Raw genomic sequence first — 20,120 nt, forward strand, 5'->3', positions numbered from 1 at the left:
GTTGGGTAAAAAGTAACCAGAGCTAAGCTTAAAACAGCAGGAGAGACAGCACATGCTGACTTTTAAATGAAAGTCCTTATTATCAACCTCCTAGTGATGTAGAGCTATCCATGCGCAGAATGGTTATTTGCTTGTCCAGACTTAAGAAATAAAATTCAAGTAGCTTCAAAATTTTAATGCAGTAAATCTGCTTTGCCCCTGTATGATCTTCTCTTAAAGTGCCATGCAATACTGATTTTCACAGGTGAAAATTAACTGAAAATTGGCTATTTTGCCCAGACCATTAATAAAAAGTGTAAGAGTGGGAAAAGCACCCAAACTGTTGCTTTCATAAATCTTAGAACTTGCTACCCTTAAACCTGGTCTCATTTGTCACTATAAGGTTTGTGAAGGGTTGCTCAAATCTGTAGCACATGGACACACACCTGTGCCAAGATAACTTCCAGTATTGAGGAGTGCAATTGTTGGCATTTTGGGGCAAAGCAAGAAGAGAGATTGATTTACATGTCTTTCATATCCACAGCATTAGCCTGTAAGAATTGAATTGGTGTTCAGAATATTGCCTGTGGGCTACCGAAGTATTTATTTACAAAACTTCAACATTCAGCACTGAAACACAAGAGACGTAAAGATGGCACCAGATCAAAATCTATCAAACACCCAAATGCCACACACAGAAACAGTTGTATCCTTCTCTTTTTTAAATAAAAGCCATTTGTAAACTCAAATGCAACTCTTGGGTTATCACAGAAAAGAACCTCTTTTTGGGGGCACACTGTATATCAGCAGGACGTCACAGAATAGCTGGGGCTGAAGGGACCTTTAAAGGTCATCAAGTGCAACCTCCACATCTTGTTGCTTACTTGTCCAAAGACATCTACACTTCTGACCTACTTGTCTGGAAAAGATCAAGTGAAAGACTGCTCCATTCACTGTTCACATAATTCCACAGGACACGTTGGGTTGCTGTCAACGTCGCTTACACAGCACATACCAAGAGCATGCCACCAATCATGAGCCCAATTTGAAAATACAAACACACCAAAACCCAAACAGCTTGCTGGAACAGCTTTCAACATCAACTGGAAAGTCTTCCTACAGAACTTTCAAAGAAGCATCCCAAAACATGAGTGAAAATAATTCTGAAAGGACCATTTATTTTAACAAAGCACTTGGCAACACACTGGCTACAAGCACAAAGGCCACTGGTCCTGGAGCATGCCTGTTTGGAGGGGTTCTGCTTTACAGCAAACACACAGAGCCACCAGAAGAAGCGAGAGAATGAAGATGGTGTTAATCCAAAACAGTTTTACACTGGTAACATGCCCTGAGCTTCTACATGTTACAGCTAATAAAGAAATAGAAGGACTTAGCTGGGCTCTATACCACTTTGCCTACAGCTGATGATGTCTCATGTCAGCCCCAATATGGAAGGCTTGAACAATCAGAAGAATAAAGCACTCCAGATACATCCATTTTATTCACACCACTAATATGACCATTAGACACAGCCTAAAATAATAATAAATCGCTGACTTCACTTACACGAAGGAAATGCAAGCTGGCTTACCACTGAACTCCTTGATTTTTATCCTTCTGCTCAACGAGCTGTGCTGTTATTTATTACTGTATTAAAACTTACTGAGTTATAATAAAAGAGTTTCAGTCCCTCAGAGTGCTTGATCATCATGTTTGCTAAGGTAAGATAATCCAAGTCACCTTCATGCAAACTCAACTGGCTCTGATGTGAAGTATTCTGCTAAATACCAGAACAGAGATTTTTTTGAGGACTTTGGCAAGCCAGAAAGGTGGGTCATCCCTTGTGTGGAGTAGCATGACATCTCTCTGGAGGAGAATTAACTCAGGGGGCCAAATTGATGCCACAGAGAACATTCAAATTGAAAGCCACAGTGTCAGGGTTACTTTTCAATGATGGTGGCTCTTCCTTGGGATTGGAGTGCTTAAGTCCAACACTTCCATTAAGCAACATCACATCTTTTCTTTCCTGACATGTCACTCACAAAGTAGATGCCAGAGCAGACACCAGAGCAGCCACAAGAGATTAAAAGTAACAAGAGCAAGAAATTAAGTAAGCTTATTTCACTCTTCATTTTAAACCCAGAAACCACAATGGAATTTAGTGTTTTAGTTATCTCTTAGCTAAAGGCATGTCACCACAGTAATTCTGTAACAGAAAGACATATTTAGGACAAATAGGCATTAGGCTGTATGACCTCACCTCTGCACCCCATGATCTTATTCCCACAACAGTCAGACAGTAGCTATCATCTGGCTCCCAAAAAACCAAGAGTAACATGGGCTCATTTATTAAGGATGCCAACAATTCAGCCCTTTAAGATCTCAAGCTTTACATGCATGAAGCCATGACATCACAATCTATTTTATACCTACAAAAACAAGATACATCCCCTGGCTGATGTTTTAACCTTCCCCACACCTGCCCCTCCACGTCTTCCCTGAGATGAGCTGTTGAAAATCCTCCTCCTCGTGGTATTTCACATATGGCAGGCAAATAATTATTTACCCTGTGAAATGAGAAGCTGCTGTCCATATAAGTGACCCTCAATGAGGCCAAAGGATGGGGCACTGGCAGGACCATCAACTGAAAGAGTGAAATCTTCGACAAAACCCCAGTCAGCTGTCAGGAGCCCTGCTTATATTGCAGTTGTAATAAAGAACTGCGCTCAGGTTGATTACTTCAACAGATGTTGCACAAGCATGTTCCTTATCACAAAAATTTTAGGACTGAAAAACAGGTTATATAAAGAGATAGTTTGAAATTCTGCCATGGTGTTTTTCCAACATATGCACAAACCTGTCAGAGCAGCATTTGCAGCATGTGAGCAAATATAAAACTCCTGCTTGCAAGGGACTGCAAGCTCTTGTTTCTCTCTTGTGTGAAATCCTGTCAAGGTAAGGGTTAGGGCTCTTTCTGCAGGACTGGAAACACATTTTATTACATGACACCAGAAAAATTCCATCTTGCCAAACATCTTACAGAAAACTCTTTTTAATGATTTCATCTGAACTTCAAAAAGCACAAGCCATCGACTCACCAGGGGAGGCACATTCACAAAACACAAAGAGAAGTGTGTGTTATCATTCCAGTTCTCCAAAGGTTAGCTGCAAATATGAAGCACCAAGAAATTCAGAAGCAATAGTTTGTCAGAAGATCAAAATGTCTTTTGAGAAAGAAATTCAGGGCCTGCAGGGCTTGGTCTCAGAAGAATCCTATTTTAAACCGCACTTGACCCACACTAACGCAACCCTTGAAGTGCTATTGCAAGAACAGCTTGATGTTCACAAGGGGAAACTGGCAGAGTGTCTTCCACTAAAGTTGTATTTATGCAAAAAACTGTGCATCTCCTTTTAATACCCAAAAATATAAACATGACATGTACTTCATAACATACCTCAGATCATTGACTGACAACACACACGAGGTTGTAGCTGCCCAAGGAACTGTATGGGACATAACACAATTCAAGGCAACCAGATGCTAGGGATGCAATTAGAGACTAGATGGAGATTAACTAGATCTTAACTCAGACTTCCCCACCTCCCTTGTCCTTTTTTAAATCTCAAGAATAAACCCATTTAAACATAACACTATACAGGACGGAACAAATTGTTTTTAATTTGCTTTAAAAATACAAATAAGCTCACACTGTAGAGTTTATTTTAAAAGAAGTTTCAACAGATGAAAAATGAAAATTTAGGATATTTTAACATCTGCTGGAGCCAAGAAGATGCCACTATATCCACCATAGCCAACAATGTGGTCTGAGACGTGGGACCCACAGGTGAATGGTTCAGAACACTATGATGAGTTTCAAGCCATTGGTGTCAGACCAGCTCCAGCCTGCTCTCAGACTGAACTCCCAGGAGTGGCTGCACAACATGAGGTCTCCTGATTTAATTTCCTCTGACAAGAATCTAATTAATACTCATCAACAGCACTGGCAAAAAACAAGCTAATATGTAATACTTGGGGACAACTGGGAATTGACTTCAGAGCCGTGTTTCTGCTCCACACTAAAGGCAGAGTCAGCCCCAGAAGGTGCCAGGGCTGATGTCCAACTGTTTGTTCTCGCCCTGCCACAGCAGCTCCCTGTGACACAGGTACAGATGTCTACAGGACCACAACAACAACCCAGGTAAAGAAAACCACTAAAGTGATTTTTTAAAAGTCACCTTTCTATGGCAGGAGGATTGGCCTAGATGCTGTTTAAGGTTCCTTCCAACCCAAATCATTCCAGGATTCTATGCCTGAGTAACAGTAAAGCTGCTTTTGATTTTTTTCTGAGTTGACTATGTACAGTTGGCAGGAATAGCTACCTGGGCATGCTTTCTGGAATTGCAGCTACCAGAGAAGAAAACACAAAGTTGAACTGGGTTCCTTTAACTATTATCTGCCACTGTTCCCTGGCTCCAGCAGCAATCAGCACATTCCTCACTCTGCATCCAAGGAGGAGCATCCAGGCTGTGCTGAGATCATGCAGAGCCACTGAGATCCAGCTCAGTCCTTGCAGCCTTTAACCAAGGCAGACAAATGGAATTAACACATTTCCTTGGGGAAAGTGCAAGTTCAGAGAGAAGAATAATCCCACAGAAGCCCTGGCTGGAAGCTTTCTCCTTATGTCTTAGATCAAACAGTGCAGGGAAAGGCAGAAGGCAATTTGGAACAGTGACCCATGGAGGAAGTGGCACTTTGCACAGAGCCACCACTAATTGCATAAGCAGCACTCCAGAGCAGAAGGAATCACTCCTTCCCTCAAAAAGCCAGTGTACAAAAAGGATAAACTCTTTTGAAAAGCCAAAGTAGCATGATTAAATAGTATTTTTCCTTTTACACAGCAAACCATACAAGGTTGAAGCCTTAAGGAATATATGAACTTTGATGTGAATGGAGCCCATTAAGTGCCCAGCAATGAATGGTGCCTGTGGTCCAGAATTCATTTCCTTTTGGAAAGCAAGGAGCACCGAAGGCCTACGATTGCTACACACAAGTGCTGACTCATTCAAGGTCATTTTATTCCCTCCCTAAACAGTTTCACAAATACTTCAGCAAAGTATGGTTTTGGTGGCAGTCAGGAAGCAGAACTGTGTATAGCACTACAGAAAAAAATGCTTTCAGACAGCTCAATGGACAACTTTTCAATCAGTAACTTATGATAATATAGATGATTGCCACAATTTTTTAAACAGAAGTTTCACTCCTCAGAATTTTCTGTTTAACAAGACAAAAATGAACTTTAAAGCACTGTTATAATTAATTTTAAAGCAGCTTCTGAAATGTTAACATTGCTCAACAGAACAGCCCTAATTCACATGAGGCTGTAGCAGAACTAACAGCAGGTTTTCTCTCCCCAGTAAAAACAAGCTGTCTCCCCAAAAGCAGGTTTATCACTTAGGTGTCATCAGGACAGATATGCTGGTTAAGGGCAAAGGCATCCTGGATCACTGATATTGGTAAACTGGAAAAAGTTTTTCCTAACGATATTACCCACAGAGTTGCCCAAATCCACAAAAAAAAAAAAAAAAAAAAAAAAAAGAAAAATCCACACACCTATAGAAAAAAACACGAGCAGAACAAGCAGAGAAGTCCAGCCTGAGGAAGTCAGAAGTAGTCTTAAACACAACATTTAGTGTTGCCTGCAGGTCTTGGCATGAGCTTTATGAAGACCTGAGAGAGGCAGACAGGCTGTTTGCTACACCTCAGCCTTCAAATGTCTTCAAGGAAGGGACTCATTTCCAAGAACAAAACTGTTATTTTCCTCTGACAGAACAAAAAGATTTAATTCACAGCCAGCCATTACGTCCACTAAGAAAATTTAGTTTTGGTTTCAACCAGGAACTTCTGGGTGAGTTTTAGGAAGGCATCCTGAAATACAAGCTTTCATTTGCCTTGCTTAGTTTCCAACTTTGCTCTGAGATTAAAGGAGTGGTTTGGACTGTAGGTCAGGATAACTCCAGGTGCCCCAAGCTCATTCTGGATCCATGGCATGGCCTGTGATGCTCCCTGGTGAGCAGATCTGCCCCTCTCTGCACCCAGGAAGAGAGGGAGGATGGACACACAGACAGACACAAGGAGCACATTGTTCCCAGACAGAAAACCAGCTCTTTGAAACTTTGGTTTCTTCAGACACGCAAGACACGCTCCTGCTGATGTCAGAGCGTCCATGGGGGACAGGACACGGATTCCAGCCAGGTCAGTGACAAAAACACCCTCAGAAGCCAGGGATGCACACAGGAGGGGTGCCCAAAAACAGCTGATGCCTTCTGTGCTCTGCAAGCCCCGTTTATTTAGGAACACACTAATGCTTGTTACTGTTTCCACAATGGCATCAAATTCTGCTCCAAATGATTTCTCTTTCACTGGCTGACATTTTCTACAAAAATCAGGACTTGCAGGAAAAAGCAGGAAGGGGGTAGAATTTAACACAGAACAGTTGTGTCTCACATGGCTTTGAGGATTGGGAATGTTCAATAGAAAACATTGGTTTTTAACCTTTTTTAATGTTCTAGTCTTACCTGCTGAAAAAGTTTATATTTCTTCTGCTGGACATCAGTAGCAATTTTACTCAAAAACAGGCAGCTTGCTTTAGTTTTCAAATGCAGTAACTATCACATACAGCTTTTTACCTGGTTAATGGCTTAAAGGCACCTCTGGGAAAATAAAATACAACAACACAACCAAACAACACGATTAATACAATGTGTCAAAACAGGCTTAACAGCTGAGTATTAGCCCTCATTGGTGAAGGGAATAGTTCAGAATGATGAATTCCCTGGCAGCTGAGAGCTTTCCCAAGGAATACACAGTCCTGGAAACCGTAATGCCATCTGCTGAGAAATTATGGAAGTGCAGCACTATGAATTACTGTTTAATTACTGTAACACTGATGTCAAAGTGCCTGCTGCTGGGAATCAACTCAAAAACAATCTGTTTGCGCTATATAACTTACACAAGAATTTTCAAACAACTGACAGCAGCTTCAGCTACTGATATTCAGTAAGTCTAGGACTCAAAGTCACAGAGGTCCATAATATATATTGTTCCAATATGTTATAACAGTATGATGTGTAAAACCCAAACTATTAATTTGGCATGCACATTCTAACTTTACAAAAACTCGTATTAGAGTTTTGTTTGTTGGGGGTTATTTTGGTTAAAAGATATTTGATTTTCTGTTTGACATCTTTACAAGCTGGAAAAAACAAACCTAGTTTAAAATAAATTTAAACTATCAGAGTTTATTAACAGGTCTCAAATTAATAATTAAGTAGGTTACTGGCATCCAGTGGCAGAATTTCCAGTGACAACCTGCAGGGTTGAGCTGTTACCCCAACACCCCAGAGGCCTCTGCAACTGTTTGCAGGAGCAAGTTATTTTTATCATTGGTGACAAAAGAACCACCATCAGAGTTCTATTTCCACAGAGGCCATCACATTTAATATCTTTTTTTATTTATTAATCTGCCAAGTATATAAAAGCAGACATGTAGTTTTGCTGGATCACAAAAGCACCGATCGAACACAAGATTCCAAGAATAAGCACTACCCCAGGGGATGGAAAAGAGATGGATGGAAGATGAGCAGGAGGATGTTCTCACTTATTCACACTGAAACACTACATCCAATCCTGCTCCAAATGATACTGAGAGGTTCCATGCTCAGAAAGTCTTACAGAGGATTCCATCAGCAGAAGGCCAGCACTGCCAGCTTTTCCTCTAGCCCACAACAGTTTCAAGAGGTGTTGCAACCTAAGTCTGGCATTAATTATTAAAGGAAGATTTACAGTAAGTTCATTCTTTCATTCAGGCTGACTGACCCAACCAGATCCCCTGGCCAGCAAGTGTTGCTGTAACAAACTCCAAGTGGAGAAATTCTCCCAGACACTGCAAAGGCAGCAGTGCTGACCCAGTGCTGGCCTCAGCCTCTCATTTAACTTCCAAGTAATGCTATTCCCATCTATACAGAAAAAGAGAGACTGGTGCATGGTTTCCCAAATAAATACAAACTAGATGAGTTCTGTCCTCAGCTCGGGGAAAATTTCCACTACAAGCACTAAAATTTCCACAACAAGCACTAAAGAGGTTAATAAAATAGATAATTTTGCTCAAAGAACAAGGCACTTAGCTGGCACTCACTTCTGAGAGATAAAGGGTTAAAAAAGCTGCCCATTTCCTCAACTGGACAACTACTACTATTGTGAAGTCCTTATTCAGCTGAATTCCATCAGGCCATGCTTTCTTAACACAATCTGACATGTACCTTTTCAAAATCTTGGATTTTTTCCCCTCTTCTCTGCCTCTCAGCAGTAGACACCAGGAATAAATACACCCAAAAAGCCAAATGATAATCCAAACAAAGTAATATTTAATTATCAAGCTGGGGAGACTGATGACCAGACAGAGCAATTTCTTTTTTATAAAAAACAAAACAAACGCTTGCCAGGTCCTTTGCAGACAACACAATACTGGGTTTTGTTTCAAGTTCATAACTTGGCTCTTAAAGTAGTTGATAATGAACCAGCAGGCATTATTTTAAATCAACCAGTTTTATTAAATGAGCCAGAAAGGAAAGAGGCAGGGCTAATTACCAACATTCCTTGATGAATTACCTAGCGGTGTGTGGTAAATCTCCAGGCGTCTTTGTCTTTATCCCCAAATTTATCCCTTACTTATTTCTCAAGAGGTTAAAGGACATGGGGCTAATTAAGGAACCAATCCAATGACAGACAGAATCATTCAAGGTAAGGCTGGTTTTCACTCTTTCAAGCTTTTGCATCTCTGCCTGGTACTTCTTAATCTAATTTAAAAAAAAAAAAATTACTGCTGGGGAGAGGGAGGAAAAGTACTAATCTTGTCACGGTCAGGCAGGTTGAAATTGCCATGCAGTGCTGGGCAAAATGCTACATATTTGTAATTTAGCCAATAAGAAATTCCTTAAGCCTCTCTTGAATGGCAGGAATGCCTCCAGCTTGTCACTTTGAATTCATTCACTACACAGGTTCAGCATCTCAGAGAATAATGCTGCCAAACCAGCTGAAGAACTGAAATATTTGTGAGTATACCTAATACCTAACGATTACTTTAAGCAGATCTGAGTTTTCACATTTAAAATTTAAGGCCTATCAAAGGTGTCAGCAGAGGCCCCCCTGGATCTCCCCCCAGCTCCCACATTTGCCAGCACTGTGTGTGGCTCTGGGCATTATTTTCTGCTAAATTAAGCCGTGGCTTCAGCAAACACAACTGCAGTGACCAGCACTCACCCTCCTCTCACAGCCTTGGCTCCAGGAGTACGTGGTTATTAAATTCATGTTGCCTGACAAAGGACTTGGTACCGGCTGCTAAAACCTGGGGGCTGTGGAGCCTCATCAATGCTCTTAATACCCACAACTATGGGCACCTACAAATCTTAATCTGCACAAGATTAACTCATCTTCTGCAGGTCCAAAACAGCCACTGACACGTGGTGAACCATCATTTTCCCAAGGTCTGGTAACTCAGCCAGCAGATAATATGTCTAGACCATAAAAAAAAGAGTGCTTTGAAGCTGTAACAGACCGAACTCAGCAAGCTCTTCGTAATTTTGTGGATGTTCCCCTGCCAGTGGGAAGACAGCAAATCCTCAAGACCACCAACTAGGATATAAACCAACAAGAATTTCCAAGGAGCAATCAGAGCTTGGACCTCCAGCTGTCTGCATCATTTTGTCTGAGTATATCCTGATTTCCTCCATGGCAAGTAAGTTATTTCAAACTTCCAGGCAACTACTGTGAACTTGCAAGGCAAGAGCTCTGTGATGAGGAGCTGTTTCTCACCTATTTTGCTACTCTGCTCACATCATTTTCCCAAGAAATCCTCTCAACCCCAGCAGCAGCACGGTTTGTCCCCGAGCTTTGGGAGCTGCATTTTTGTGCCACAGCTGAAGAAACAAGATGGAAAATCAGACACCTTCATCAGCAACAACCATTTCTCTCAAGAGCCAAGTGCACACATGTTGCATGCATAGGAAAAGGGCATTTGGAACGAAGGGTGAGAGCAGTGTTTTGCACTAGCAGTCAACCATCAGATACGTGTACACAGAAGTATGTTGCCCCCTCGAATTCCATGCATTTTTAATGTCTAATACCCTGGGTGTTAAGCAAGAGTTTACATTTTACCTCTATTACTGATGCAGACCACAAGCACCAGTGCTTGTTTTAAAATAGCTTTCAACCCACTGAGCAAGCAAAAGATTTAAAGCCTGAGAGATACTTTTACTTACATGAAGGCTGAAGAGGCAAGGCAGACTTTAGTGGTTCTGTAGCTAAATGCAAGATCTTCTCTGCTGATGACTTGCAGTATGTCACCAAGTGTAAGTAACCTTAGTTTAAATGTTTTATCTGCAGCTCACCAAGACTCAGTCTGGCAAATCACTTGTCTAAGTTCTTGATTGCAAATACACACCAGCACACACTACTATCTACCATTGTCAGGTGAGATTAAATTAACTTTTAATCAGATAAGCACGTCCACAAACACACATTTGCTGGGGCAGGCAGTACCACACATTTATCTTGCCATCCCATTGTTCTGTTCTTCAGAACTGTGAGATAAGTGCTCCACACAATGAAGTCTTATGGTAATTATTACACCAAGAACACAAGTGCCAGCTGCTGAGCCTTCCCTGCCAGGCAGAGCTTCCACAGGTCACTCTGGAAAAAGCACCTTGGAAATAGAATAGGAAGAGGTATTTTTTTATATATATGTCCAATAGTGATTAACATCAAATGGAAGAAATGCTTGGCATTTCAAAAATGAAGAAATACAGGGTTTCTAATGCAGAGATTACCGTGGTGGCACGTTTGAAGTCTGAGTGAGTAATGACATGAGGGTGAAGGAGAGAGGCAAGGCTGGCTGCCTGCACTCCTGTCCACTCAGAAAAAGGGGGAGCAGGAAAAGACGAGCACAAACTGCAGCAATGGGATGGCCCTGAGCAGAAGACAACCACACCCACTCTGGTATCAGCAGTGATCAGCCCACAGTACTGCCATAAGGCAGGCAAAGATGTTGGAATAAAAAAGCAAGAGAGGGAATCCAGTACACAGGATCGAGTTCTAGACTTTGGAAAGGTTTCACCTTGCTTAGGACAAGAAAGAAAGGCCATGATGAAATTCTGGCACCAAAAGAGCAACTAATACCTACCATGAAGACACAAACTCAGGCAGTTTAGCAGGGGGAATCCAAAGTGAGAGCTTTAGGAGCAGACAAATTTTTGAATGTTTCGCATATTATAAGCATTGTTGTATGGAGACAGACTATTAAAATACCTTAAGGACAAACATAAAAATGAGCTTGTGGTCTATGCTTCCATACATATGTTTTAGATACATATATATATATATATATATATATATATATATATATATATATAAAAAATATACCTGTGCATATTTTGGGGTGAACTGCCCTATTAGCAATGCAGCATATGCACAAGTAGAGATTTTTTTCCCAGAAAGCAGTGACCTCAACATGTAGAGTCCCAAAGCAGGACCCTGGAGCAAGGGAATTGTTTTCTCATTCTCCAAAAACAAGCTAAAAGGGGATGAAATGGACCTGCTACATCACCTGCTGGTGAGGAGACCTGCTTTTACCTTATCACCTGCAAAGTATTTACGCATCTCTCCAAAGATATCTGTACCACTGCAGGTTCCCACTGCAGCCCTGGAGGCTGATATTGGCAGTAGTATATTTGGCACATCTCCCATCTGTGCCAAAGAAAAGTTACATTCTTCAAACCCCAAAGGCAGACAAAGAAGGAGAGAGAGGTGTAAGAAGTCCAGCAGATTTCTGTCATGCTATGTACTTGGTGTGACAACACTCAGGAGGAAGGGGATGTGCAGCAACCTCATGCCTGGGAGCATTTGCATGCAGCAGCAGGGACAGGAACTCAGAGCACATCCCCAGTTTAGGTTCCATCAGCCTGTGACCTGGTGCATCACATCAGAAACATGACAGCAAGTGTCACATCCACGCACCGAGGAACGCCAACAAGCACCATGGAGGGCCAGAGGGAAGAAATGTTCACCCTTCACTTTCCACCTTCCATCTGCTTAGTGAGACATGCAGAGGGCTGGGTGTCAGCTGCCCACCAGAAATGTTTTCAATCCTGCAAGAACTGGTAATATTTTCAGTGGAACTGATTTGCAATTCCGTGGGCCGGTGCTGGCCCTGAGCCGCCTGTGCTGCCTCCTGAGGATGCTCCTGTGCTCCTGCTCCCATGGGACACACACACACCAGCCTGTGCTGCCTCCTGAGGATGCTCCTGTGGGACACACACACACACCAGCCCCATGGGACACACACACACCAGCCTGTGCTGCCTCCTGAGGATGCTCCTGTGCTCCTGCTCCCATGGGACACACACACACCAGCCTGTGCTGCCTCCTGAGGATGCTCCTGTGCTGCTGCCCCCATGGAGGGGACACACACCAGCCACAGCTTCTGCAGTGCCACATTGGTTTTTGGACAGGTAGGTTCAAAGGATTTAGGGGATTGTGTCATACTTCTATACAGTAAGCGTGATCCAGAAATCAGTCACACAGCACAACAACAATTGAGTTTTAAGATGAACTCTTTGCAAAGGTGCTAAACCTTTTAAATATAAATAAATAAAAACATAAGGAATGGGTCCTTATGGGACCCATGCATCCTTATGGGATTCCATCCTTAATGAGATTTACTACGGCTTGAAACTACTCCAATAAATAATTTTTTATGTTATATTCCTATTTCCAAGGCAAAGAAAGAAGGTGAATTATGCAGAGGCAAAGAATTGCTGGTGACATCTCTCTGTAGTTCATCTCCAATGGATGAGAAGGTGCTCAAAGACAAACCAGCCCAGGAAGCCAACCCCAGCTCTGCAGAAGGATAACCACAAGCTGTAACAAATCTTCCTTTTGCTATTAGAGTTGAAGGGATACTGTTCCAAAAGCATCAAACGTACTCCCAGACCATCTCTTAATTAGGCAGCACAAAGCAATGCAAAATTTGAATTCCAGCAGGTCATCTCCTACCTTGCCAAGTTACATTACTTGGCAGAAGAGTGATGCAATGAGAAGTCATTACTCAAGAAAATGAAATCCAATTTATTCACATGGCCTTGAGCATAAAATGTTATGCAATTTGGAGATGCCTATGCAACGTGACATAGATTAGTACATATTTCTCTTTCTGTATTGTTTCTAAATGGACATCTTGAAAACAAATATAAAATCCAAGCTCATTAACACCTCTGGCTTCTTTTTAAACCAGTCATTCTGAATTACCATCCTCAGATATGCAAGTATTATTCTCCTTCTCACACTGTGAGATATGGGTGAAAGGGCAAGTCACACAACATAATTAAAACCACTAAACACTGACAAATTCAACAGGCTTAGAGTGGGATTTTTTGATGCAAAGTACCAAAACAAACAAACAAGCAAACACAACAAAACCAGGTGCTAGATTTGGTGTTGTTTGTGAAGTAACATTGAAAAAGATCACTTTTAAACAAAGTTTCCTTGCAGGTTAAAATTCCTGAAAGTGTAAAAAATCCCTTTTTTTCTATCTCATTGTTTAAGGTCACTAAATTCAGAACATATGGATAGTAAAGTTAGCAACTTAGCTCCCTATTTATCTATTAAAACTTCTGTACAGCGCATATGGAAAATTTGTCTACAGCTAAAAAACAACTGAAGTGTAAAAAGCAGCTGCAGGGAAATGATGTCACTGCAGCCAGAGCTGGCTGTCAGCACACTGGCACCAGGAAGATCCTGAGTTATTGTTAATCTCAGCTTTTGAGTCAAATATCCTATTTGGAAAAACAAATCAAAAAAAATAAACCCCAAAACAATCCCCCCAAAAACCACAAAGAAAACTATATGGATGTGTTGCCAAATCTTACTCTCACTGAAGCCTCTGTGGTAATTTTCAGGAAGATCATGACTTCAAACCTGGCATTTTGTACTAATTTCTTTTTGTACAGAATTGGCCCACTGTTACAAGTAAGGATAAATGGGTGAATCTTTCACTGCTTTCCTCCACCAAAAGCACAAGCAGCAAAGCCATGCAAAGCAGCTTTGCTGTTTTCCTCACTTTTGCAGTTCTTCTCTCCTCTCACAGGCAGAGCTCCAGAGGACTTGGTTTTGCTGATTTTGAGTGTTACTTATGGAAATGTAGGTGATGAGAAGACAGTCATTTTTGGTCCAGCAGGTTGCTGATATTTCCACAAGTATCACCTTCAAAATGGAATTCCATTGCCAAAAGGTACCTGTTGCCAGTAACTAGTTTTATTTTACAAACTGCTTAAGGACACATTCTCCTAATGTTTTATTATACGTGGTCATGCACTCTTATTTGGGCTAAAGAGGAGGAGAAGTGTCCTAACTCTTTCCAGGAGATCCTTCTCCATCAGAGGGAAATGGGGAACAAATACCTTTATTGGAATCCTAAGGGACAAGGGTTCAGGTTCAAGTCCTGTGGGTGAAGTTTGCTAGAAATGCTTCAGCAGGTTACAGCTTTGCACACAGATCCTGTGACAAGCCAGGGCCCTGGAACCCCATTTGCATCACCTTTTGGCTGCAGAGATTTCTGAAGTTTGTCCCTCAGAAATCAAGGGCTGCCTTCCCTCCCCTCCCATAGAAAGAGGCATTTGCAAAATGAACAATAATGACAACTGCTAATGCTTCTTCAAGATGTTATACTCCTTCCTTATCAGTAAAATATCATCAAAAAATAAACACTTTCCTACAAGTTTTCACAGTACTTAAAAAATACCCTAAAACTCATATTTTACCAGATTAGGATGAAAGGATGTAAAAAACGTAATGTAAGTATATATGTAATATATGTAATAAACTTATATATAAGTAATAGATGTTTATTTAGCTAGGTGCATCACAAAAAAACCCCTATTTCATAGCACCTACACATCTGCTGGACCTGACTTATAACTACAGGCATAACCTGGAAACAAGCTGAAGAAATTGTTATACACAAATATTGTGAGTAATACACAAACATTAGACAAAACAATTCTTCCCAGACAATTTCAGACTCCTCACTATAGACATATGCTCACGTGCTCAAAGAATATTATATTTAATTTTTAATGGAAATGTGTGTGTATGGAGAAAGATAATTCAAAATGCAACTGCTGCCCTTTTGCTCCTAGATCACATACTGGATTATGACTCTACTATCCCAAATCAAGTGTTAGTTTTAGTGCTGGCAACACAACATCATAATGCAGATTCAATAAATAAAATTATCCTATATTTTCCCCATAAACCTGTCACACAGACCCCCTCAAAATCCTGAGCCAGCAAGTCTGTTTTAAAACTGAATTTCTGACTGCATATCATCGGTATACAACAGCAAAAAGCACAACATGAGCGGTTTGTCACCAAGCTCAGCTAACTTATGTGGTAAGAATATGCTCACTGACTAAACAACAAACTGTAATAAAAAGATCCAGCAATAATGCAGGGCAAACTCTACAAAACTGCTGAAAATCATATTTTCGTGAAATATGTCAGCAAACTTCTCCAAAACATTTGACATTGTTTTACTCACACATTTCACGGTGCTTCAGCCTACTTGAATTGAAGCAGTGCGTGAAATTATCTCTTTTCTTATAGCTGTGCACGTTTTTCCCTGAGTAATTAGCAAGCTACATGCCCTTTGACAGAGGGACACTAACAAGCTCCTACAGTTTCCAGTGGGACAAGGAATCCAAAGCTACTAACAGCAAACAAGTCATTTAAACAAAAAAAGGATTACAAAGACTCATTGCAAGTAGCTGGAAACTCACCCATATTTCAGATTAAGGCTTTCTGAGGAACTCTTTTGTAAAGAGTTTTGACTCCATCTTACAAAACTATTTTGTTGTTTTCCTTTATAAACCAAAACACTGATTTGTTATCTACTAACAATTTCTTCATATTGAAAGTAATAAGGCACTAGAAAGATGGAGAAGCGTTTTCCAAACGGAAAATGACGGAAAACTCAGTTTTGTTACAAAACCTCCCTCCGGCGATCTCAAAGTTGAAAGAAAACAAGTTATACAAACTTTTTAAAACACTTCTTCCATTCTTTGCTACCAGGCCAACAAAACAAGCTGCAAACTAAGCCAGAGAGCAGCTTATTTGCAAAACTTGGTCGCCAAAAACGCTTAGAACCACGTCCCAGTTAAACAAAGCGGGTTTTGAGGAGCTCCTGAGCGGAGAGGTGCGTACCTTGAGGACCTCCATGGGCACCTGGGTGGCAGGGGGCAGGCTGGTGGGCACGCTGACGTTGATGGCAGGTGTCTGGCTCACGGGCACTCGCTGCTGCATGAACTGGGCTGCCTGCTGCTTCTGCTGCTGCTCCCGACGCTCCTGCTCCTGCATCTGCTCACGCATGAGCTGCTGTCGGAGCAGGATTCGTGAGGTCATGCTGGAGGAGCTTAAGGGAGGCTTGGAAGCGCCAGGATGCTCGGAATTGCTGTGGGAAGACCAGAGAAAGACAGCTCAGCTTCCACCAAGCGGGATGGCAGCTCTGGGGGCCAGAGCTGGTGCAGTTACGGGGAAACGTGGGGTGCGATGGGTGAGGATCCGCAGCTCCGCGCAAAGGGAATTTGGAGCTGACCTACTGCAGGTACTCAGCGGCCACCTTAGGCTGCCTTAACCTGACTGCAGCCAAACCATTCCCCAAACGCCAACATCCAGCTGTAAAGAGCCATTTGCTCTTTCAAATTTTACAGCAACCACCCACGAGAAAAACAAATGCTTTTATAGGCAGTAGTAGGCACATTTATTCCTTTTTCATTAATAATAAAGAGCTGAAGCAAGTCTAATGATTGGTATGGATAATACTCCAATCCAATGAACTGACTCAAAGTAAAGTAAATCTACCTCTCCCATGAAAACACAACAAAACATAGTTCAGGTATTTCCTGCATAATGCTACTTTAGGGTTGGGCTTGCTGGCAGTGACTTTTCAGCATTAGAAAGAAGATCTCTACCAAAAACTCAACTCCCACCCCAGGCCTATTACCATCTTCTGAGCACTTCCAGATACAAAAGCCAGGCAAAATAAACAACAGTAACAGCTTTATTCCAGTCATACTTCACAAAGAGTAACATGGTGGCCCAAGCCAGCACACAGCTCAGCTTTACCACCTAAGAGACATTTCTACACCATTGGCAAACAGATCATAGGACTTCACCACGGACACTTTCTAGAGCAACTCATCATTTTCTTAGCCTGCACAACCAAAATCCATGGGCCATGCCTTGGCAAGCCAGCAGTAACCCTCCTGGCGCTAGGAGGAAGCTGCTCTTGAAATTCCCACCTCTGGCTCCAGTGCTGATACCTGTGGGATGCTGGCAGGACACGCAAGTCTGGGAGCCAGCATCCCTTCCAGGTCTTGCTGCTTGTGCTGCGACAGCCAGAGCCAGCACTGCTGGAAGTTTTCTGGCTTTGTTTAGGACTGATGTTAAACACAGTTCAGGGCAGAAACAACAACAAAAAAAGAGAACCCACGCTTTCTGCCCCAAGAGATCAAACCCTGCTCTTCCAGAGCACACATTTTGGGGGCAGGGAGGCAGGGGACCATCTTGCTATTTAAGACCTGTCATGTTGAAACATTCACAGAGACACTGATCCTTTTGATAAAACAAGAGAAAACCTTTGTGGTGAAACTAATGCAGCTGCGGAATAATCGTACTAATTAGCTGCTCAAGACAAGTCATTGACTGTGATACTTGTAAAAAACACTCCCTTTTCAATTAAGGGTGAAGCATTCTCACATCTAAATCCAGCAGCTTGTTTTCTGGCTGCACATCTGAACCACTTTCACATTTCTAAACCAAAGAGATGCTTTATTTCCATGACCAAGATAGTTATAGATGAGTGGTCTCCCAATTGTTTTGATTATGCATTCCTACCAGGAATGTCTGAACATGCATCCTCAAAATGTTTACTTATTTATTTATGAACTATATACATGTATTGCTGAAGTGCTCACATTTTCTTTCTGCCCACTAACAACACTGTGCATCCCACCTCAGAGACCACTGTAATACATGAGGAAAAAAAATCCACCCAAATGCTGCATTCAGGGAAGGATTCATTCTCCTCATGTTGGAAAAAGGCCAGTTTTGTACCACACTTGTCAGCATTCTCATTTGTGTGCTACTGGCAATTTTTACAGATACCTAATGTTGCAAAATTGGTAACCCAGCAGTTCCTCCCACCTTCTTTCATTTTGAACTGTTTCTCCGCCTACCAAAGCCAAGTGTGCTGGAAACCATCTCAGAAGAACCTTTCCATATACAAAAATGTTGGGGAAAGAGAGGGAGCAGGAAGGAGAAATTATTTCCACAGCATTTCAAACAGCTCCTGCCAGGAACCTCATCTTGCTCACACAACTACTTTAGCTACTTGCACCAAGTGTACCTCCATCTTCCTGCAGGTGATTCAAGGCTCTACTGTTGATCAAAAACTGTAAACAAAAGCTTCAAGTATTGTGACTTTTAATGAGATAACAGTCCCAGAAAATGCTGTTCTGCCAACTTCTTCCCCAAAGGGTGAAGATGCTCCCAGGCTTTATTTCCTCTGCAATTCTGCTCAGTATTTCACATGGCAAAGAGGCAGGTGATCCCCAAACGTACAGAGTGTGGACAGCCACGTGCTGCCAGACTGCAGCTACTGCCACAGCATCATGGAATTGTTCAGGTTGGAAGAGATCCCCAGGATCATCAGGTCCAACCCTTAACCCAGCACTGCCAAGCCCACCACTAAACCGTGTCCCCAAGTGCCACATCTACATGTCTTTTAAATACCTCCAACAATGGTGACTCAATCATCTCCCTGACAGGCTGTTCCAGTGCTTGGCAACTCAGTGAGAAATTCTTTTTAATGTTCAATCTAAACTTCCTCTGGCACAACTTGGGGCCATCTCCTCTTATCCTACCCATTACTAACTGGGAAAGGGAGATGGGCACCCAACCATCACACCATCAGTGCAGGTGAGTTCAAATAATGCTTGCTCTGGGATAAAAGCTGCTGCACAACACCTGCCTGCCTAACCAGATGCTTCTGTCACAAACACTGGGAAGGAACATGGACAGATTTCCTGTTATTTATTCCCAGGTGTCTGCAAAGCTCCCCCTGTGTGCATGACAGTCTCCCATACCAGCATTCCTTCCACCCGCCATGAGTGGCACTGATCAAACATGGAAAACACTTTGAAACTTTGGTATCTCATCCTCTAAGTCTGTCCCATGCATCACACAGGTCACTCTCCCATCCAGCTTCCCTTCTGCATCATGTCTGCTCATCTCAAGCACAGAATAGAATGAACAGAAGATGGTTTGGGTTCCATGACCATGTTGTTGGAAACTCACTTTTCCAACCAAAGAAGCCATTAAAAACTTGCTATTTTCTAAAATTTCATCCAGAGAGTTTTGAAAATGGCCATTTTTAAAGCTTCTTGACCCTTCCATGCTGGTGCAGAGGCACATGTCCTGTGACCACGCTCGGTGCCATGTACCACAGAACCATCCAGGGTGGACACGTGGATCCAAAACTCCCCTCCACGAACTGATTCACCCCCAGATTACGTGGAGCCAGCAGCAGAGCCCACACACAGCTAATACACGATGCAATTCAGATACTTCCTGCAAACAGTTTATGGAAACCATCTAATTGCAATAAATGAAACCGACTCATCCTTTTAATTGACACATGATTAAACCAGTTATCCATCAGCACTCTAATAAGCACAGTGCAATAGAGACTGGGAGTTATTAGTTATGTGTCATGAGCCAATCCAATTAATCACGAAGTGATAAAGCTTTATTAAATAGTTTAAATTACATATCCTTTGCACAGATGCCTGGGAAATGTTAGCTACTGCATACATGAATTATTATGCAGGTAGCCATTACATAATAAAAGGCAACTGATCACATTAAAATCAAGTTTGATTTTGTTGCCATCGACCCACAGAGACCACAACCTTCCCAGATGTTTACCGATTATTTTATCTGTCCCTTTAGGCAAAAACACAAACTCATCTTT

At 41.9% G+C, this 20,120-nt stretch overlaps 1 protein-coding gene across 8 annotated transcripts in view; it reads right to left on the reverse strand.

The window, feature by feature from the left end:
* MITF (melanocyte inducing transcription factor) overlaps positions 1-20,120 on the reverse strand; it is a 99,483-nt gene that overhangs the window by 27,718 nt on the left and 51,645 nt on the right. For all 8 annotated transcript variants that reach the window (XM_074550378.1, XM_074550376.1, XM_074550373.1 and 5 more), the window contains one exon: positions 16,292-16,538. In XM_074550378.1, coding sequence (XP_074406479.1) covers positions 16,292-16,538 — 247 coding nt within the window. The remainder of the gene's footprint in view (positions 1-16,291; positions 16,539-20,120) is intronic.

Source organism: Zonotrichia albicollis, chromosome 12, assembly GCF_047830755.1.
Source record: "Zonotrichia albicollis isolate bZonAlb1 chromosome 12, bZonAlb1.hap1, whole genome shotgun sequence".
NCBI classification, from domain to species: Eukaryota; Metazoa; Chordata; class Aves; order Passeriformes; family Passerellidae; genus Zonotrichia; species Zonotrichia albicollis.